Here is a 21966-nt window from a genome sequence, read left to right on the forward strand (position 1 = left end):
CCATGATGCTTTGGCTCCGTGGGCTAGTTCTGACTCAAATGTGGGCACATGCTGGCTTTTTGGGCCAATTTCAGCCCAAATCTGGGATGCTTTCAGCCAGTCTCAACCCAAATCAGGGCATATTTCCACTCCTCAGGCCCTTCTAGGCCCAAAACTGAGAATAGACTTGTCTTTTTGATGAATTGTGACCCAAATATGCCCATGCTTAGCTGTTTGAGCCAGTTTCAACCCCAAATCTGGACCCATTTTGGCTCTGAGGCCCCATTTTGACCCAAACCTGGAGATGTTTTGGCTCTTCAAGCCAGGTTCTTCTCTCCCAGTGCTGGCTCTGGCCGGGCTGGGTTTCCCATGGGCCTGAGCTAGGAGGGGAACTGGAGCTGTGGCCGGGGGACGCAGCTGGGGTCAGTTTGGCCCAAATTGGCCCCCAGCTGGGGTCAGTCCACCCCAATTGGCCCCAGGGCTGTCCCGTCCCATGGGACACCATGCCCAGTACATCAGTGAGGAGGGGGCCGAGGGGCGGCTCCTGCTACTGGGGGGGAAACTGGGCCTCAGGATTGGCTGTGAGCTCTTGTGCCGCGCTTTTTCCTCTTTTCATCCAAAGTTGATGCATTTTTGGGGTGTTTCTTGAAGTTTCCGAGCACGTGTTGGGCTGTTTGGCCTTTGGTGTCGGGTTTGGCCCCAAACCAGGCCACCTTGTGCTCTGGATGGCCGTGTTTTCCCCACATCCCAGTGCGTTTTCCCCTGCGTGCCCGCTTTTCCAGCCAATCCGGTGTCTCCCACTCTTCATTGTCTTTTTTTTTCCCGAGGGATGAGGACGTTTTTGCTTCGTGTTCCCTGAAACCGGGGCCTGGTTTGCCCTCTACGGCCTGGTTTTCCCCAAATACTCAGGTAATTTTCCATTTTCCCCTGTTTTTCTCTTAAATCCTCGGATGTATTTGCTCTTCACGAACATTTTGGCCACACTGGAGATGGTTTAGCAGTTTCTGGTGGGTTTTTGAGGAAATGTGGGGTTGTTTCTGGCTTTGGGGTCATTTTGTGTCACGGGAGGGCCCAGCCGAGGCTGTGGGCGCTGGGGCGTGCGGCCCCGCAGAGGAGGGGGCTGCGCCGGGGGATTTTGTGCGGCTCTGTCTCACCGTGGGTGCTGCTTGGAGTTATCCAGCTCATGGTGGTGCAGGCGGTGACAAAAACGCTGCTGGGGGCTCAGCTCCCGGGGGACCAGCCCCCGCTTGTGCCCCCTTCCCCTTCCTGCCCACTTCCGCACCAAAACTCAGCATTTCCTGTCCTTCCTGGCCCCTTTTGTGCCAAATCTGGGGATGTTTTCCCTCTAAACACCGTTTTCTGCCCAGCTTTGGGGGGAGTTTGGCCTCTCTGGGCCAGTTTTTCCCCAAATCTGGACGTGCTTTGGCTCTTTGGGCCAATTTTGCCCCAAATCTGAGCATGCTTCAGCTCTTCAGGCCCATTTTTCAGCAAACGTGGGGATGTTTTTTCCCTATTTATTTACTTTTGCCCCCAATCTGGGCATGCTTTGGCTCTTTTTGCCGTTCTCGACCCAAATCTGGGCCTACTGCAGCTCTTAGGCCCACTTTAAACCCAAATCTGGGCCTGTTTTGCCTCTTTGGGCCAGTTTTGCCCCAAATCTGGGCAGGCTTTGCCTCTTTGGGACTATTTTGACTCAAATGTATGAATACTTTTGCCTCTTAAGCCCAGTTTTTCCCCAAACCTGGGCATTCTTTCACACTTCAAACCAGTTTGGACCTAAATTTGGGCACCTTCTCCCCTTTCAGGCCTTTCTCTACCCAAACGTGTGCATGCTTTTGCTTGGTTTAGCCCAGTTTTGGCCCAAATCTAGAATGTTTTTTCTCTTTGGGCCAGGTTTGCCCCAAATCTGGGCACGCTTTGCCTCTTGGGGCAGTTTTTGACCCAGAGCTGGGTCAAAATTTCAGATTTTGGGCCAGTTTTCCCCCCAGATTTGGGAACGCTTTCCCTTTAGGAGTGGTTTTGGGTGGGGAGGGCCCAGCTGAGGCTGTGGGCGCTGGGGCGTGCGGCCCCGCAGAGGAGGGGGCTGCGCCGGGGGATTTTGTGCGGCTCTGTCTCACCGTGGGTGCTGGTTGGGGTGCTGTTGCTGCTCACGGTGGTGCAGGGGGTGACAAAAACGCTGCTGGGGGCTCAGCTCCCGGGGACCAGCCCCCGCTTGTGCCCCCTTCCCCTTCCTGCCCACTTCCGCACCAAAACTCAGCATTTCCTGTCCTTTCTGCCCAATTTTGCACCAAATCCGGTGATACTTGGCCTCTAAACTCCATTTTCTATCAGTCTTTTGGGGGAATTTTAGCTCTTTGGGCCAGTTTTGACCCACAGTTGGGCACATTTTGGCTTCCAGGCCAGGATTGACACAAATCTGGTCACACTCTGCTTTTTTTTTTGGCCTGTTTTGACCAAAATTTGGACATACATTGGCTCTTCAGGCCAGTTGTGACCAAAATCCATGATGCTTTGGCTCCGTGGGCTAGTTCTGACTCAAATGTGGGCACATGCTGGCTTTTTGGCCAATTTCAGCCCAAATCTGGAGTGCTTTCAGCCAGTCTCCACCCAAATCAGGGCATATTTCCACTCTTCAGGCCCTTCGAGGCCCAAAAGTGAGAATAGATTCGTCTTTTTGATGAATTGTGACCCAAATATGCCCATGCTTAGCTGTTTGAGCCAGCTTCAACCCCAAATCTGGACCCATTTTGGCTCTGAGGCCCCATTTTGACCCAAACCTGGAGATGTTTTGGCTCTTCAAGCCAGGTTCTTCTCTCCCAGTGCTGGCTCTGGCCGTGCTGGGTTTACCATGGGCCTGAGCTGGGAGGGGAACTGGAGCTGTGGGCGGGGGACGCAGCTGGGGTCAGTTTGGCCCAAATTGGCCCCCAGCTGGGGTCAGTCCACCCCAATTGGCCCCAGGGCTGGCCCGTCCCATGGGACACCATGCCCAGTACATCAGTGAGGAGGGGGCTGAGGGGCGGCTCCTGCTACTGGGGGGGAAACTGGGCCTCAGGATTGGCGGTGAGCTCTTGTGCCGCGCTTTTTCCTCTTTTCATCCAAAGTTGATGCATTTTTGGGGTGTTTCTTGAAGTTTCCGAGCACGTGTTGGGCTGTTTGGCCTTTGGTGTCGGGTTTGGCCCCAAACCAGGCCACCTTGTGCTCTGGATGGCCGTGTTTTCCCCACATCCCAGTGCGTTTTCCCCTGCGTGCCCGCTTTTCCAGCCAATCCGGTGTCTCCCACTCTTCATTGTCTTTTTTTTTCCCGAGGGATGAGGACGTTTTTGCTTCGTGTTCCCTGAAACCGGGGCCTGGTTTGCCCTCTACGGCCTGGTTTTCCCCAAATACTCAGGTAATTTTCCATTTTTGCCCGTTTTTCTCTTAAATCCTCGGATGCGTTTGCTCTTTATGGACATTTTGGCCACGCTGGGGATGGTTTAGCAGTTTCTGCTGGGTTTTTGAGGAAATGTGGGGTTGTTTCTGGCTTTGGGGGTCGTTTTGTGTGACGGGAGGGCCCAGCTGAGGCTGTGGGCGCTGGGGCGTGCGGCCCCGCAGAGGAGGGGGCTGCGCCGGGGGATTTTGTGCGGCTCTGTCTCACCGTGGGTGCTGGTTGGGGTGCTGTTGCTGCTCACGGTGGTGCAGGCGCTGATAAAAACGCTGCTGGGAGCTCAGCTCCCGGGGGACCAGCCCCCGCTTGTGCCCCCTTCCCCTTCCTGCCCACTTCCGTACCAAAACTCAGCATTTCCTGTCCTTCCTGGCCCCTTTTGTCCCAAATCTGGGGATGTTTTCCCTCTAAACACCGTTTTCTGCCCAGCTTTGGGGGGAGTTTGGCCTCTCTGGGCCAGTTTTTCCCCAAATCTGGCCGTGCTTTGGCTCTTTGGGCCAATTTTGCCCCAAATCTGAGCATGCTTCAGCTCTTCAGGCCCATTTTTCAGCAAACGTGGGGATGTTTTTTCCCTATTTATTTACTTTTGCCCCCAATCTGGGCATGCTTTGGCTCTTTTTGCCGTTCTCGACCCAAATCTGGGCCTAGTGCAGCTCTTAGGCCCACTTTCAACCCAAATCTGGGCCTGTTTTGCCTCTTTGGGCCAGTTTTGCCCCAAATCTGGGCAGGCTTTGCCTCTTTGGGACTATTTTGACTCAAATGTATGAATACTTTTGCCTCTTAAGCCCAGTTTTTCCCCAAACCTGGGCATTCTTTCACACTTCAAACCAGTTTGGACCTAAATTTGGGCACCTTCTCCCCTTTCAGGCCTTTCTCTACCCAAACGCGTGCATGCTTTTGCTTGGTTTAGCCCAGTTTTGGCCCAAATCTAGAATGTTTTGGCCTCTTTGGGCCACTTTTATCCCAAGTTCGGCCATCCTTGACCATTTGGGCCAGCAGTTTTGCCCCAAATCTGGGCACGCTTTGCCTCTTGGGGCAGTTTTCCCCCCCAGATTTGGGAACGCTTTCCCTTTAGGAGTGGTTTTGGGTGGGGAGGGCCCAGCTGAGGCTGTGGGCGCTGGGGCGTGCGGCCCCGCAGAGGAGAGGGCTGCGCCGGGGGATTTTGTGCGGCTCTGTCTCACCTTGGGTGCTGGTGCTGGTTGGGGTGCTGCTCACGGTGGTGCAGGCGGTGACAAAAACGCTGCTGGGGGCTCAGCTCCCGGGGGACCAGCCCCCGCTTGTGCCCCCTTCCCCTTCCTGCCCACTTCCGCACCAAAACTCAGCATTTCCTCTCCTTCCTGCCCGATTTTGCACCAAATCCAGTGACACTTGGCCTCTAAACTCCATTTTCTATCAGTCTTTTGGGGGAATTGTAGCTCTTTGGGCCAGTTTTGTCCCACAGTTGGGCACATTTTGGCTTTTCAGGCCAGGATTAATGCAAATCTGGACATACTTTGCTTTTTTTTGGCCTGTTTTGACCAAAATTTGGACATACATTGGCTCTTCAGGCCAGTTGTGACCAAAATCCATGATGCTTTGGCTCCGTGGGCTAGTTCTGACTCAAATTTGGGCACATGCTGGCTTTTTGGGCCAATTTCAGCCCAAATCTGGGATGCTTTCAGCCAGTCTCAACCCAAATCAGGGCATATTTCCACTCTTCAGGCCCTTCTAGGCCCAAAAGTGAGAATAGATTCGTCTTTTTGATGAATTGTGACCCAAATATGCCCATGCTTAGCTGTTTGAGCCAGCTTCAACCCCAAATCTGGACCCATTTTGGCTCTGAGGCCCCATTTTGACCCAAACCTGGAGATGTTTTGGCTCTTCAAGCCAGGTTCTTCTCTCCCAGTGCTGGCTCTGGCCGGGCTGGGTTTCCCATGGGCCTGAGCTGGGAGGGGAACTGGAGCTGTGGCCGGGGGACACAGCTGGGGTCAGTTTGGCCCAAATTGGCCCCCAGCTGGGGTCAGTCCACCCCAATTGGCCCCAGGGCTGGCCCGTCCCATGGGACACCATGCCCAGTACATCAGTGAGGAGGGGGCTGAGGGGCGGCTCCTGCTACTGGGGGGGAAACTGGGCCTCAGGATTGGCGGTGAGCTCTTGTGCCGCGCTTTTTCCTCTTTTCATCCAAAGTTGATGCATTTTTGGGGTGTTTCTTGAAGTTTCCGAGCACGTGTTGGGCTGTTTGGCCTTTGGTGTCGGGTTTGGCCCCAAACCAGGCCACCTTGTGCTCTGGATGGCCGTGTTTTCCCCACATCCCAGTGCGTTTTCCCCTGCGTGCCCGCTTTTCCAGCCAATCCGGTGTCTCCCACTCTTCATTGTCTTTTTTTTCCCGAGGGATGAGGACGTTTTTGCTTCGTGTTCCCTGAAACCGGGCACTGGTTTGCCCTCTACGGCCTGGTTTTCCCCAGATACTCAGGTAATTTTCCATTTTTGCCCGTTTTTCTCTTAAATCCTCGGATGCGTTTGCTCTTCACGAATATTTAGGCCACGCTGGGGATGGTTTAGCAGTTTCTGGTGGGTTTTTGAGGAAATGTGGGGTTGTTTCTGGCTTTGGGGTCGTTTTGTGTGACGGGAGGGCCCAGCTGAGGCTGTGGGCGCTGGGGCGTGCGGCCCCGCAGAGGAGGGGGCTGCGCCGGGGGATTTTGTGCGGCTCTGTCTCACCGTGGGTGCTGGTAGTGGTTGTTGTGGTTATGAAGCTCACGGTGGTGCAGGCGGTGACAAAAACGCTGCTGGGGGCTCAGCTCCCGGGGGACCAGCCCCCGCTTGTGCCCCCTTCCCCTTCCTGCCCACTTCCGCACCAAAACTCAGCATTTCCTGTCCTTTTTGCCTGATTCTGTACCAAATCTGGTGATATTTTGCCTTTAAACTCCATTTTCTGCCAGGCTTTGGGGGGAGTTTGGCCTCTCTGGGCCAGTTTTTCCCCAAATCTGGCCGTGCTTTGGCTCTTCGGGCCAATTTTGCCCCAAAACTGAGCATGCTTCAGCTCTTCAGGCCCATTTTTCAGCAAACGTGGGGATGTTTTTTCCCTATTTTTTCACTTTTGCCCCCAATCTGGGCATGCTTTGGCTCTTTTTGCCGTTCTCGACCCAAATCTGGGCCTACTTCAGCTCTTAGGCCCACTTTCAACCCAAATCTGGGCCTGTTTTGCCTCTTTGGACCAGTTTTGCCCCAAATCTGGGCAGGCTTTGCCTCTTTGGGACTATTGTGAATCAAATGTATGAATACTTTTGCCTCTTAAGCCCAGTTTTGCCCCAAATGTGGGCATTCTTTCACTCTTCAAAACAGTTTGGGCCTAAATTTGGGCACCTTCTCCCCTTTCAGGCCTTTCTCTACCCAAACGTGTGCATGACTTTGCTTGGTTTAGCCCAGTTTTGGCCCAAATCTAGAATGTTTTGGCCTCTTTGGGGCAGTTTTGACCCAAATCTGGGCATATTTTGCCCTTTAGGGTTCAGTTTTGCCCCAAATCTGGGCACGCTTTGCCTCTTGGGGCAGTTTTTGACCCAGAGCTGGGTCAGAATTTCAGATTTTGGGCCAGTTTTCCCCCCAGATTTGGGAACGCTTTCCCTTTAGGAGTGGTTTTGGGTGGGGAGGGCCCAGCTGAGGCTGTGGGCGCTGGGGCGTGCGGCCCCGCAGAGGAGGGGGCTGCGCCGGGGGATTTTGTGCGGCTCTGTCTCACCGTGGGTGCTGGTGCTGGTTGGGGTGCTGCTCACGGTGGTGCAGGCGGTGACAAAAACGCTGCTGGGGGCTCAGCTCCCGGGGGACCAGCCCCCGCTTGTGCCCCCTTCCCCTTCCTGCCCACTTCCGCACCAAAACTCAGCATTTCCTCTCCTTTCTGCCCAATTTTGCACCAAATCCAGTGACACTTGGCCTCTAAACTCCATTTTCTATCAGTCTTTTGGGGGAATTTTAGCTCTTTGGGCCAGTTTTGACCACAGCTGGGCACATTTTGGCTTCCAGGCCAGAATTGACACAAATCTGGGCACACTCTGCTTTTTTTTTTGGCCTGTTTTGACCAAAATTTGGACATACATTGGCTCTTCAGGCCAGTTGTGACCAAAATCCATGATGCTTTGGCTCCGTGGGCTAGTTCTGACTCAAATTTGGGCACATCCTGGCTTTTTGGGCCAATTTCAGCCCAAATCTGGGATGCTTTCAGCCAGACTCAACCCAAGTCAGGGCATATTTCCACTCCTCAGGCCCTTCTAGGCCCAAAAGTGAGAATAGATTCGTCTTTTTGATGAATTGTGACCCAAATATGCCCATGCTTAGCTGTTTGAGCCAGCTTCAACCCCAAATCTGGACCCATTTTGGCTCTGAGGCCCCATTTTGACCCAAACCTGGAGATGTTTTGGCTCTTCAAGCCAGGTTCTTCTCTCCCAGTGCTGGCTCTGGCCGGGCTGGGTTTACCATGGGCCTGAGCTGGGAGGGGAACTGGAGCTGTGGGCGGGGGACGCAGCTGGGGTCAGTTTGGCCCAAATTGGCCCCCAGCTGGGGTCAGTCCACCCCAATTGGCCCCAGGGCTGGCCCGTCCCATGGGACACCATGCCCAGTATATCAGTGAGGAGGGGGCTGAGGGGCGGCTCCTGCTACTGGGGGGGAAACTGGGCCTCAGGATTGGCGGTGAGCTCTTGTGCCGCGCTTTTTCCTCTTTTCATCCAAAGTTGATGCATTTTTGGGGTGTTTCTTGAAGTTTCCGAGCACGTGTTGGGCTGTTTGGCCTTTGGTGTCGGGTTTGGCCCCAAACCAGGCCACCTTGTGCTCTGGATGGCCGTGTTTTCCCCACATCCCAGTGCGTTTTCCCCTGCGTGCCCGCTTTTCCAGCCAATCCGGTGTCTCCCACTCTTCATTGTCTTTTTTTTTCCCGAGGGATGAGGACGTTTTTGCTTCGTGTTCCCTGAAACCGGGCACTGGTTTGCCCTCTACGGCCTGGTTTTCCCCAAATACTCAGGTAATTTTCCATTTTCCCCTGTTTTTCTCTTAAATCCTCGGATGCGTTTGCTCTTTATGGACATTTTGGCCACGCTGGGGATGGTTTAGCAGTTTCTGCTGGGTTTTTGAGGAAATGTGGGGTTGTTTCTGGCTTTGGGGGTCGTTTTGTGTGAAGGGAGGGCCCAGCTGAGGCTGTGGGCGCTGGGGCGTGCGGCCCCGCACAGGAGGGGGCTGCGCCGGGGGATTTTGTGCGGCTCTGTCTCACCGTGGGTGCTGGTGCTGGTTATGGTTATGAAGCTCACGGTGGTGCAGGCGGTGACAAAAACGCTGCTGGGGGCTCAGCTCCCGGGGGACCAGCCCCGGCTTGTGCCCCCTTCCCCTTCCTGCCTACTTCCGCACCAAAACTCAGCATTTCCTGTCCTTCCTGCCCGATTTTGCACCAAATCCAGTGACACTTGGCCTCTAAACTCCATTTTCTCTCAGCCTTTTGGGGGAATTTTAGCTCTTTGGGCCAGTTTTGACCACAGTTGGGCACATTTTGGCTTCCAGGCCAGGATTGACACAAATCTGCGCACACTCTGCTTTTTTTTTGGCCTGTTTTGAGCCAAATTTGGACATACATTGGCTCTTCAGGCCAGTTGTGACCAAAATCCATGATGCTTTGGCTCCGTGGGCTAGTTCTGACTCAAATGTGGGCACATGCTGGCTTTTTGGGCCAATTTCAGCCCAAATCTGGGATGCTTTCAGCCAGTCTCAACCCAAATCAGGGCATATTTCCACTCTTCAGGCCCTTCTAGGCCCAAAAGTGAGAATAGACTCGTCTTTTTGATGAATTGTGACCCAAATATGCCCATGCTTAGCTGTTTGAGCCAGCTTCAACCCCAAATCTGGACCCATTTTGGCTCTGAGGCCCCATTTTGACCCAAACCTGGAGATGTTTTGGCTCTTCAAGCCAGGTTCTTCTCTCCCAGTGCTGGCTCTGGCCGGGCTGGGTTTACCATGGGCCTGAGCTGGGAGGGGAACTGGAGCTGTGGGCGGGGGACGCAGCTGGGGTCAGTTTGGCCCAAATTGGCCCCCAGCTGGGGTCAGTCCACCCCAATTGGCCCCAGGGCTGGCCCGTCCCATGGGACACCATGCCCAGTATATGAGTGAGGAGGGGGCTGAGGGGCGGCTCCTGCTACTGGGGGGGAAACTGGGCCTCAGGATTGGCTGTGAGCTCTTGTGCCGCGCTTTTTCCTCTTTTCATCCAAAGTTGATGCATTTTTGGGGTGTTTCTTGAAGTTTCCGAGCACGTGTTGGGCTGTTTGGCCTTTGGTGTCGGGTTTGGCCCCAAACCAGGCCACCTTGTGCTCTGGATGGCCGTGTTTTCCCCACATCCCAGTGCGTTTTCCCCTGCGTGCCCGCTTTTCCAGCCAATCCGGTGTCTCCCACTCTTCATTGTCTTTTTTTTTCCCGAGGGATGAGGACGTTTTTGCTTCGTGTTCCCTGAAACCGGGGCCTGGTTTGCCCTCTACGGCCTGGTTTTCCCCAAATACTCAGGTAATTTTCCATTTTCCCCTGTTTTTCTCTTAAATCCTCGGATGCGTTTGCTCTTTATGGACATTTTGGCCACGCTGGGGATGGTTTAGCAGTTTCTGCTGGGTTTTTGAGGAAATGTGGGGTCGTTTCTGGCTTTGGGGGTCGTTTTGTGTGAAGGGAGGGCCCAGCTGAGGCTGTGGGCGCTGGGGCGTGCGGCCCCGCAGAGGAGGGGGCTGCGCCGGGGGATTTTGTGCGGCTCTGTCTCACCGTGGGTGCTGGTGGTTATGGTCCTGCTGATTCTTATCACGGTGGTGCAGGCGGTGACAAAAACGCTGCTGGGGGCTCAGCTCCCCGGGGACCAGCCCCCGCTTGTGCCCCCTTCCCCTTCCTGCCCACTTCCACACCAAAACTCAGCATTTCCTGTCCTTTCTGCCCAATTTTGCACCAAATCCAGTGACACTTGGCCTCTAAACTCCATTTTCTATCAGTCTTTTGGGGGAATTTTAGCTCTTTGGGCCAGTTTTGTCCCACGGTTGGGCACATTTTGGCTTCCAGGCCAGAATTGACACAAATCTGGGCATACTCTGCTTTTTTTTTTTGGCCTGTTTTGAGCCAAATTTGGACATACATTGGCTCTTCAGGCCAGTTGTGACCAAAATCCATGATGCTTTGGCTCCGTGGGCTAGTTCTGACTCAAATTTGGGCACATGCTGGCTTTTTGGGCCAATTTCAGCCCAAATCTGGGATGCTTTCAGCCAGTCTCCACCCAAATCAGGGCATATTTCCACTCTTCAGGCCCTTCTAGGCCCAAAACTGAGAATAGATTCGTCTTTTTGATGAATTTTGACCCAAATATGCCCATGCTTAGCTGTTTGAGCCAGCTTCAACCCCAAATCTGGACCCATTTTGGCTCTGAGGCCCCATTTTGACCCAAACCTGGAGATGTTTTGGCTCTTCAAGCCAGGTTCCTCTCTCCCAGTGCTGGTTCTGGCCGGGCTGGGTTTCCCGTGGGCCTGAGCTGGGAGGGGAACTGGAGCTGTGGGCGGGGGACGCAGCTGGGGTCAGTTTGGCCCAAATTGGCCCCCAGCTGGGGTCAGTCCACCCCAATTGGCCCCAGGGCTGGCCCGTCCCATGGGACACCATGCCCAGTATGTCAGTGAGGAGGGGGCTGAGGGGCGGCTCCTGCTACTGGGGGGGAAACTGGGCCTCAGGATTGGCGGTGAGCTCTTGTGCCGCGCTTTTTCCTCTTTTCATCCAAAGTTGATGCATTTTTGGGGTGTTTCTTGAAGTTTCCGAGCACGTGTTGGGCTGTTTGGCCTTTGGTGTCGGGTTTGGCCCCAAACCAGGCCACCTTGTGCTCTGGATGGCCGTGTTTTCCCCACATCCCAGTGCGTTTTCCCCTGCGTGCCCGCTTTTCCAGCCAATCCGGTGTCTCCCACTCTTCATTGTCTTTTTTTTTCCCGAGGGATGAGGACGTTTTTGCTTCGTGTTCCCTGAAACCGGGGCCTGGTTTGCCCTCTACGGCCTGGTTATCCCCAGATACTCAGGTAATTTTCCATTTTCCCCTCTTTTCCTCTTAAATCCTCGGATGCGTTTGCTCTTTATGGACATTTTGGCCACGCTGGGGATGGTTTAGCAGTTTCTGCTGGGTTTTTGAGGAAATGTGGGGTTGTTTCTGGCTTTGGGGGTCATTTTGTGTGACGGGAGGGCCCAGCTGAGGCTGTGGGCGCTGGGGCATGCGGCCCCGCAGAGGAGGGGGCTGCGCCGGGGGATTTTGTGCGGCTCTGTCTCACCGTGGGTGCTGGTTGGGGTGCTGTTGCTGCTCACGGTGGTGCAGGCGGTGACAAAAACGCTGCTGGGGGCTCAGCTCCCGGGGGACCAGCCCCCGCTTGTGCCCCCTTCCCCTTCCTGCCCACTTCCGCACCAAAACTCAGCATTTCCTGTCCTTCCTGGCCCCTTTTGTGCCAAATCTGGGGATGTTTTCCCTCTGAACACCGTTTTCTGCCCAGCTTTGGGGGGAGTTTGGCCTCTCTGGGCCAGTTTTTCCCCAAATCTGGCCGTGCTTTGGCTCTTTGGGCCAATTTTGCCCCAAATCTGAGCATGCTTCAGCTCTTCAGGCCCATTTTTCAGCAAACGTGGGGATGTTTTTTCCCTATTTTTTCACTTTTGCCCCCAATCTGGGCATGCTTTGGCTCTTTTTGCCGTTCTCGACCCAAATCTGGGCCTACTTCAGCTCTTAGGCCCACTTTCAACCCAAATCTGGGCCTGTTTTGCCTCTTTGGACCAGTTTTGCCCCAAATCTGGGCAGGTTTCGCCTCTTTGGGCCAATTTTGACTCAAATGTATGAATACTTTTGCCTCTTAAGCCCAGTTTTGCCCCAAATGTGGGCATTCTTTCACTCTTCAAACCAGTTTGGACCTAAACTTGGGCAACTTCTCCCCTTTTGGGCCTTTCTCTACCCAAATGTGTGCATGCCTTTGCTTGGTTTAGCCCAGTTTTGGCCCAAATCTAGAATGTTTTGGCCTCTTTGGGCCACTTTTATCCCAAGTTCGGCCATCCTTGACCATTTGGGCCAGCAGTTTTGCCCCAAATCTGGGCAGGCTTTGCCTCTTGGGGCAGTTTTTGACCCAGACCTGGGTCAAAATTTCCGATTTTGGGCCAGTTTTCCCCCCAGATTTGGGAACGCTTTCCCTTTAGGAGTGGTTTTGGGTGGGGAGGGCCCAGCTGAGGCTGTGGGCGCTGGGGCGTGCGGCCCCGCAGAGGAGGGGGCTGCGCCGGGGGATTTTGTGCGGCTCTGTCTCACCGTGGGTGCTGGTTGGGGTGCTGTTGCTGCTCACGGTGGTGCAGGCGGTGACAAAAACGCTGCTGGGGGCTCAGCTCCCGGGGGACCAGCCCCCGCTTGTGCCCCCTTCCCCTTCCTGCCCACTTCCGCACCAAAACTCAGCATTTCCTGTCCTTTCTGCCCAATTTTGCACCAAATCCGGTGATACTTGGCCTCTAAACTCCATTTTCTATCAGTCTTTTGGGGGAATTTTAGCTCTTTGGGCCAGTTTTGTCCCACAGTTGGGCACATTTTGGCTTCCAGGCCAGGATTGACACAAATCTGGGCACACTCTGCTTTTTTTTTTGGCCTGTTTTGACCAAAATTTGGACATACATTGGCTCTTCAGGCCGGTTGTGACCAAAATCCATGATGCATTGGCTCTGTGGGCTAGTTCTGACTCAAATTTGGGCACATGCTGGCTTTTTGGGCCAATTTCAGCCCAAATCTGGGATGCTTTCAGCCAGTCTCAACCCAAATCAGGGCATATTTCCACTCTTCAGGCCCTTCTAGGCCCAAACTGAGAATAGACTCGTCTTTTTGAGGAATTGTGACCCAAATATGCCCATGCTTAGCTGTTTGAGCCAGCTTCAACCCCAAATCTGGACCCATTTTGGCTCTGAGGCCCCATTTTGACCCAAACCTGGAGATGTTTTGGCTCTTCAAGCCAGGTTCTTCTCTCCCAGTGCTGGTTCTGGCCGGGCTGGGTTTACCATGGGCCTGAGCTGGGAGGGGAACTGGAGCTGTGGGCGGGGGACGCAGCTGGGGTCAGTTTGGCCCAAATTGGCCCCCAGCTGGGGTCAGTCCACCCCAATTGGCCCCAGGGCTGGCCCGTCCCATGGGACACCATGCCCAGTATATCAGTGAGGAGGGGGCTGAGGGGCGGCTCCTGCTACTGGGGGGGAAACTGGGCCTCAGGATTGGCTGTGAGCTCTTGTGCCGCGCTTTTTCCTCTTTTCATCCAAAGTTGATGCATTTTTGGGGTGTTTCTTGAAGTTTCCGAGCACGTGTTGGGCTGTTTGGCCTTTGGTGTCGGGTTTGGCCCCAAACCAGGCCACCTTGTGCTCTGGATGGCCGTGTTTTCCCCACATCCCAGTGCGTTTTCCCCTGCGTGCCCGCTTTTCCAGCCAATCCGGTGTCTCCCACTCTTCATTGTCTTTTTTTTTCCCGAGGGATGAGGACGTTTTTGCTTCGTGTTCCCTGAAACCGGGGCCTGGTTTGCCCTCTACGGCCTGGTTTTCCCCAGATACTCAGGTAATTTTCCATTTTTGCCCGTTTTTCTCTTAAATCCTCGGATGCGTTTGCTCTTTATGGACATTTTGGCCACGCTGGGGATGGTTTAGCAGTTTCTGGTGGGTTTTTGAGGAAATGTGGGGTTGTTTCTGGCTTTGGGGGTCGTTTTGTGTGACGGGAGGGCCCAGCTGAGGCTGTGGGCGCTGGGGCGTGCGGCCCCGCAGAGGAGGGGGCTGCGCCGGGGGATTTTGTGCGGCTCTGTCTCACCGTGGGTGCTGGTGGTTATGGTTATCCAGCTCACGGTGGTGCAGGGGGTGACAAAAACGCTGCTGGGGGCTCAGCTCCCGGGGGACCAGCCCCCGCTTGTGCCCCCTTCCCCTTCCTGCCCACTTCCGCACCAAAACTCAGCATTTCCTGTCCTTCCTGGCCCCTTTTGTGCCAAATCTGGGGATGTTTTCCCTCTGAACACCGTTTTCTGCCCAGCTTTGGGGGGAGTTTGGCCTCTCTGGGCCAGTTTTTCCCCAAATCTGGCCGTGCTTTGGCTCTTTGGGCCAGTTTTGCCCCAAATCTGGGCAGGTTTCGCCTCTTTGGGACTATTTTGACTCAAATGTATGAATACTTTTGCCTCTTAAGCCCAGTTTTTCCCCAAACCTGGGCATTCTTTCACACTTCAAACCAGTTTGGACCTAAATTTGGGCACCTTCTCCCCTTTCAGGCCTTTCTCTACCCAAACGCGTGCATGCTTTTGCTTGGTTTAGCCCAGTTTTGGCCCAAATCTAGAATGTTTTGGCCTCTTTGGGCCACTTTTATCCCAAGTTCGGCCATCCTTGACCATTTGGGCCAGCAGTTTTGCCCCAAATCTGGGCACGCTTTGCCTCTTGGGGCAGTTTTCCCCCCCAGATTTGGGAACGCTTTCCCTTTAGGAGTGGTTTTGGGTGGGGAGGGCCCAGCTGAGGCTGTGGGCGCTGGGGCGTGCGGCCCCGCAGAGGAGGGGGCTGCGCCGGGGGATTTTGTGCGGCTCTGTCTCACCGTGGGTGCTGGTTGGGGTGCTGTTGCTGCTCACGGTGGTGCAGGCGGTGACAAAAACGCTGCTGGGGGCTCAGCTCCCGGGGGACCAGCCCCCGCTTGTGCCCCCTTCCCCTTCCTGCCCACTTCCGCACCAAAACTCAGCATTTCCTGTCCTTCCTGCCCGATTTTGCACCAAATCCGGTGATACTTGACCTCTAAACTCCATTTTCTATCAGTCTTTTGGGGGAATTTTAGCTCTTTGGGCTTTTTTTTGACCCACAGTTGGGCACATTTTGGCTTTTCAGGCCAGGATTAATGCAAATCTGGGCACACTCTCCTTTTTTTTTTTTTTGGCCTGTTTTGACCAAAATTTGGACATACATTGGCTCTTCAGGCCAGTTGTGACCAAAATCCATGATGCTTTGGCTCTGTGGGCTAGTTCTGACTCAAATTTGGGCACATGCTGGCTTTTTGGGCCAGTTTCAGCCCAAATCTGGGATGCTTTCAGCCAGTCTCAACCCAAATCAGGGCATATTTCCACTCTTCAGGCCCTTCTAGGCCCAAAACTGAGAATAGATTCGTCTTTTTGACGAATTGTGACCCAAATATGCCCATGCTTAGCTGTTTGAGCCAGCTTCAACCCCAAATCTGGACCCATTTTGGCTCTGAGGCCCCATTTTGACCCAAACCTGGAGATGTTTTGGCTCTTCAAGCCAGGTTCTTCTCTCCCAGTGCTGGCTCTGGCCGGGCTGGGTTTACCATGGGCCTGAGCTGGGAGGGGAACTGGAGCTGTGGGCGGGGGACGCAGCTGGGGTCAGTTTGGCCCAAATTGGCCCCCAGCTGGGGTCAGTCCACCCCAATTGGCCCCAGGGCTGGCCCGTCCCATGGGACACCATGCCCAGTATATCAGTGAGGAGGGGGCTGAGGGGCGGCTCCTGCTACTGGGGGGGAAACTGGGCCTCAGGATTGGCTGTGAGCTCTTGTGCCGCGCTTTTTCCTCTTTTCATCCAAAGTTGATGCATTTTTGGGGTGTTTCTTGAAGTTTCCGAGCACATCTTGGGCTGTTTGGCCTTTGGTGTTGGGTTTGGCCGCAAACCAGGCCACCTTGTGCTCTGGATGGCCGTGTTTTCCCCACATCCCAGTGCGTTTTCCCCTGCGTGCCCGCTTTTCCAGCCAATCCGGTGTCTTCCACTCTTCATTGTCTTTTTTTTTCCCGAGGGATGAGGACGTTTTTGCTTCGTGTTCCCTGAAACCGGGCACTGGTTTGCCCTCTACGGCCTGGTTTTCCCCAGATACTCAGGTAATTTTCCATTTTCCCCTGTTTTTCTCTTAAATCCTCGGATGCGTTTGCTCTTTATGGACATTTTGGCCACGCTGGGGATGGTTTAGCAGTTTCTGGTGGGTTTTTGAGGAAATGTGGGGTCGTTTCTGGCTTTGGGGGTCGTTTTGTGTCACGGGAGGCCCAGCTGAGGCTGTGGGCGCTGGGGCGTGCGGCCCCGCAGAGGAGGGGGCTGCACCGGGGGATTTTGTGCGGCTCTGTCTCACCGTGGGTGCTGGTTGGGGTGGTGTTGCTGCTCACAGTGGTGCAGGCGGTGACAAAAACGCTGCTGGGGGCTCAGCTCCCGGGGGACCAGCCCCCGCTTGTGCCCCCTTCCCCTTCCTGCCCACTTCCGCACCAAAACTCAGCATTTCCTGTCCTTCTTGGCCCCTTTGTGCCAAATCTGGGGATGTTTTCCCTCTAAACACCGTTTTCTGCCCAGCTTTGGGGGGAGTTTGGCCTCTCTGGGCCAGTTTTTCCCCAAATCTGGCCGTGCTTTGGCTCTTTGGGCCAATTTTGCCCCAAATCTGAGCATGCTTCAGCTCTTCACGCCCATTTTTCAGCAAACGTGGGGATGTTTTTTCCCTATTTTTTCACTTTTGCCCCCAATCTGGGCATGCTTTGGCTCTTTTTGCCGTTGTCGACCCAAATCTGGGCCTACTGCAGCTCTTAGGCCCACTTTCAACCCAAATCTGGGCCTGTTTTGCCTCTTTGGGCCCATTTTGACTCAAATCTACGAATACTTTTGCCTCTTAAGCCCAGTTTTGCCCAATATCTAGGCATTCTTTCCCTCTTCAAACCAGTTTGGACCTAAATTTGGGCACCTTCTCCCCTTTCAGGCCTTTCTCTACCCAAACGCATGCATGCCTTTGCTAGGTTTAGCCCAGTTTTGGCCCAAATCTAGAATGTTTTGGCCTCTTTGGGGCAGTTTTGACCCAAATCTGGGCATATTTTGCCCTTTAGGGTTCAGTTTTGCCCCAAATCGGGGCACGCTTTGCCTCTTGGGGCAGTTTTTGACCCAGAGCTGGGTCAAAATTTCAGATTTTGGGCCAGTTTTCCCCCCAGATTTGGGAACGTGTTCCCTTTAGGAGTGGTTTTGGGTGGGGAGGGCCCAGCTGAGGCTGTGGGCGCTGGGGCGTGCGGCCCCGCAGAGGAGGGGGCTGCGCCGGGGGATTTTGTGCGGCTCTGTCTCACCGTGGGTGCTGGTGCTGGTTGGGGTGCTGCTCACGGTGGTGCAGGCGGTGACAAAAACGCTGCTGGGGGCTCAGCTCCCGGGGGACCAGCCCCCGCTTGTGCCCCCTTCCCCTTCCTGCCCACTTCCGCACCAAATCTGCGGATCCTTTTACCCTTTATGACCATTTTGAAAGTAATATGAAGATATTTTTGCATTTTAAGTCTCATTTTGCAGCAATTCTGAGGTTAATTTCCATTTTTGAGCATTTTAGCCTGCTGGAGTGCCCCTTCTAGGGTCTCTGCTCCTCTCTGGGCCTGCTTTGCCTCTTGGGGACACTTTTCTTACAAATCTGCCTGTATTTTGCACTTTATTGCCAATTTTCCCTCTACTTGGGCCAAACTTTTCCTCTTTGGGCCGGTTTTTCCCCAAATCTGGCCGTGCTTTGGCTCTTTGGGCCAATTTTTTCCTAAATCTGAGCATGCTTCAGCTCTTCAGGCCCATTTTTCAGCAAACATGGGGATGTCGTTTCCCTGTTTTGGCATTTTTGCCCCAAATCTGGGGATGCCTTGCCTCTTGGGGTTGATTTTCCCCCAAATCTGGGCATCCGTTGAATTTTCTCACCGTTCTTCACCCAAATCTGGGCCTACTTCAGCTCTTTAGCCCCCCTCTCAACTCAAATCTGGGCCTGTTTTGCCTCTTTAGACCGTTTTTGCCCCAAATCTACGCCCTTTTTGCCTCTTTAGGCCTATTTTTGTCTCAAATCTGGTAATATTTTTGCCTCTTAAGCTCAGTTTTGCCCCAAATCTGGGCATTCTTTCACTCTTCAAACCAGTTTGGACCTAAATTTGGGCACCTTCTCCCCTTTCAGGCCTTTCCCTACCCAAACGTGTGCATGATTTTGCTTGGTTTTGTCCCGTTTTGGCCCAAATCTAGACTGGTTTTGGCCTCTTTGGGCCACTTTTATCCCAAATTTGGCCATCTTCGACCATTTGGGCCAGTTTTATCCCAAATCTGGACGCGTTTTTGGCTCTTTAGGGCCTTCTCGACCCAAATCTGGGCCTACTTCAGCTCTTAGATGCCATTTTGCCCAAAATTTTGGATATTTTTTACCCATTATGCCTCTCTTTTTGCCCCAAGTCTGGGGCCATTTGTGCCTCTTTCTCTTTTCTGGCCAATTTCACCCAAATATTTGGATAATTTTACCGTTTATGTCATTTTTTTTCCCCAAAATATGGCATTTCTCTGCCTTATATGGGCCTTGTGTTCACCAACATGGAAGTTTTTCCTCTTTTGGCTGTTTTTGCCCCAAATATTCAGAAGCTTTTGCCTTTTTATGGTGTTTTCTCCCCAAATAGAGAATTTTTATGGTCAGAGTAGTTGCAAATATGGGGTTTTCTCCTCTTTTTGGCCATCTTTACCTCAAATATTTGGATGTTTTTACCTCTTTTGGCCTTTTTTTTGCCCCAAATATTTGGATGTTTTTCCCTTTATGCTCATTTTTTCCTCAAATTTGGGTATTTCTCTGCCTTATTTGGGCACCGTGATCCCAAATCTGGATTTTTCTCTTCTTGATGTCCACTTTTGCCCCAAATATGATTTTTTTTTTTCCTTTTGTGGCTCCTTTTTCCTTTTTCTCTCATTTTTTTTTCCCATTTTTTGCGCGATATCAACATTTTTGCACAACTCTGCACGGTGCACCGGAGGAGGAGGAAAAAAAATTAAAATAATTTGACAGAATGCACTTTAAAAGGACCAAAACCTGTAATTTTTTAAAAAATTAAATTTTTTTGGATGCACCTAGGGGAGAAAAAACCCACAAATTGGTTAAAAATAGGGTTTTCGCCCCAAAAATGGCCGGGGGAGGAGTTTTTGTGCGGCGGGACGCGGGTTTCGCCTCACCGTGGGAATGCTGGTGGTATCGACGCGTGGGGCAGCGGGACCATCGTCACCGTCTCGTCCGGTAAGTCTTCGTCCCCAACGTCTCGTCGTGACGAATTTCGGTCTTTTTCGCCCAAAATTTTAGCCGGGGGGGGGCCTTGAGGGCGAGACACCCCCCCTTTCCGGGGTCGAAACGGCGGTCGGCGGGTCAAAATCTCGGTTTCGGGGCATTTTGGGGGACAAAATGTCAATTTGGAGGTGATTTAAGGGCAAAAAGTCAGGTTTTTTGGTGGGGCAATGTCGATTTGAGGGCAAAAAGTCAATTTTGGGGGTTTTTTAGGAGCCAGGGACTTGGCCGGTGGCAATTTGATGGTCAAAAATGGGGTCAAAGAGTTGATTTTGAGGATTTTTTAATGGGCAAAAATTCTCCCTGAGGCTCTTTGATGGCGAAATGGGGCAAAAAAATCGATTTTAGGGTCTTTTTTTAAAGTGAAAAAATAATAATAGGTGGTTTAATGGCAGATTTTGGCAAAAAAAAATTCAATTTCCGGGGTTTTTAGGTGATATAATGGCAGATTTTAGCCAAAAAAGTTGATTTTAGGGTTGTATTTTAGGCAGAAAGAATGATCCGTGGGTGATTTAATGACAAATTTTGGGGGAAAAAAATCAATTTCAGGGTCTTTTGGGGGGCAAAAATTAATTTTGAGGTGATTTGGTGGTCAAAGATAGGTCAAATTTTCAATTTTTAGGGTTGTTTTTAGGGCTGGAAATGATCTGCGGGTGATTTTGGGGGGCAAAAAAGTTGATTTTTAGCGTCTTTTTGGTCGTAGGAATTAATCCGGAGGCAGTTTGGCAAAAATGGCCCAAATTTGGGCATTTTTAGTGTGGTTTTTGGGCAAAAAGTGAGATTTGGGGTCAAAAAGGCAGGTTTTGCGGCTCAGTCTGTAGATATTTTTATTTTTTTTGGTGCTGGGAGATGGATTTTTTGGTGCGAAAAATGACATTTTCCTCCAATATTGAATTGAACTGAAGGGATTTTGGGTCGAGTAAAAATAGCGATTTTTTTTTTTCCTCCCCTGAATATAATCTTTAATTTGATTTTTATTTTTGAGGGGAGAAATTGCTGAATTTGGGCAAAATCGGGAGGAAAAAAAAAAAAAGGACTTTTGCGGCAAAATAAGCCGCAAAAAGGATTTGATAGATTGGATAGGACTTTAAATTTTTTTTTTTTAAATTTTGTGGATTTTTTTTAAAGTGCTTGGTTGTTGGATTTTTAAAAAAATATATAAAAATATAAATATAGTTATATTTATATAAAATATAGAAATATTTTATATTTATCAAAATATATCTATTTTGTAGAAAATATAAATATTTTATATTTGTAGAAAATATAAATATTTTTATATTTATATAAATATTTTAATTTATATAAGATATAAATATTTTATATAATATATGACAATTTAGAATTTATATTTTTTTTAATCGGACCGTTTGACTATCAAGTCTTCTGGCCATGCCCTAAAAATGGCTTTTTTTCTTTTTTAAAAAAAGATTTTTGGGGCAAAAAAGGGCAGAAAAATCCCAATTTTTAATGAAGCCGCTCCAGGAGGTTCGTTAATTATTTGGGGAAAAAAATTAGCGTGAAGATTGAGGCTGAAAGGTGATATTTTAAAGAATATTTCAATTTTTTGAGCCATTTGGGGAGATTTTGAGTTCAATTTGGGGGTGAAAATCCCTGAATTTGGGTCTCTGTGAGTATTTGTCATTTTTTTTCTGCGAAAAAAAAATTTAATTTGTCATTTTTTGAGGCTATTTCGGAGAAATTTGACTTTAGGACCCAAAAAATCAGTGTTAAAATCTTTATAACAGGAGATTCATGGTTTAATTCCCTCGTTAATAGAAAAAAATATTAATTAAATTCGAAACAATTATTTTTTTCCCCACAAATTTGGCTATTTAATCATTAATTGTTAATTAAGAAAATGTTAATTTTGAAGCGGGGACCTGATTGAGGTGATTTTTTTTTCCCCCCTTTTTGTTCATTATTGTGAATTTTATAGAAACTTTTAATTTTTTTCTTCCCTATTTACCAATAACCGCACAAAATCTCCCCATTAATCTTAATTTTTCATTAATTAGAGATAATTAGGGTGGCGGGCAGGGCGCTTTCCGTTGGTATTTTGCAGTTCGCAGGCTTAGGGAGGGCCATTTTGGGGTAAAAAAAGTGAATTTTGGCAATTTGAGGGGCAAAATAGTGATTTTTTTTTAATTTTTAAAGGGTGTTTTCTGAAAAAAATTAATTAAAAATAGGTGAAAAAGGGGCAAAAATTGAATTTTCAGGAGCAGGGAGGCTCTTTGTTGTAGGGAAAACTCATTTAATCACACTTATTAATTAAATATAAAAGATAACGAAGCATTTCAGGGCGCGTGATGCGTTTTTAATGGCAATTCTTGCAGTAATCTGAATTTTTTTTTTTAATTTTAAGGGGTTTTAGGTCAAATTTGGGGTGATTCATGGCGCAGGTTGTGGGTTTAAAAGTTAATAATTAAAAAAAATTAGAATATATTAAAAATATATTAAAATATCTAGCGTATGTCGGTATAGATAACATAAAATATATTAAATATATAAAAATCTATCAAAT

At 51.0% G+C, this 21966-nt stretch overlaps 1 gene segment (V, D, J or C); it reads left to right on the forward strand.

Moving 5' to 3' along the window:
- Nucleotides 1-21966, forward strand: part of LOC147596867 (Ig mu chain C region-like) — a 94104-nt gene that overhangs the window by 43554 nt on the left and 28584 nt on the right. The window contains 1 exon segment of the C gene segment in view: nt 19239-19397. Within this exon segment, the coding sequence occupies nt 19239-19397 (159 nt within the window).

Source organism: Chlamydotis macqueenii, chromosome 35 (assembly GCF_036417535.1).
Source record: "Chlamydotis macqueenii isolate bChlMac1 chromosome 35, bChlMac1.mat, whole genome shotgun sequence".
Classification (NCBI taxonomy): Eukaryota; Metazoa; Chordata; class Aves; order Otidiformes; family Otididae; genus Chlamydotis; species Chlamydotis macqueenii.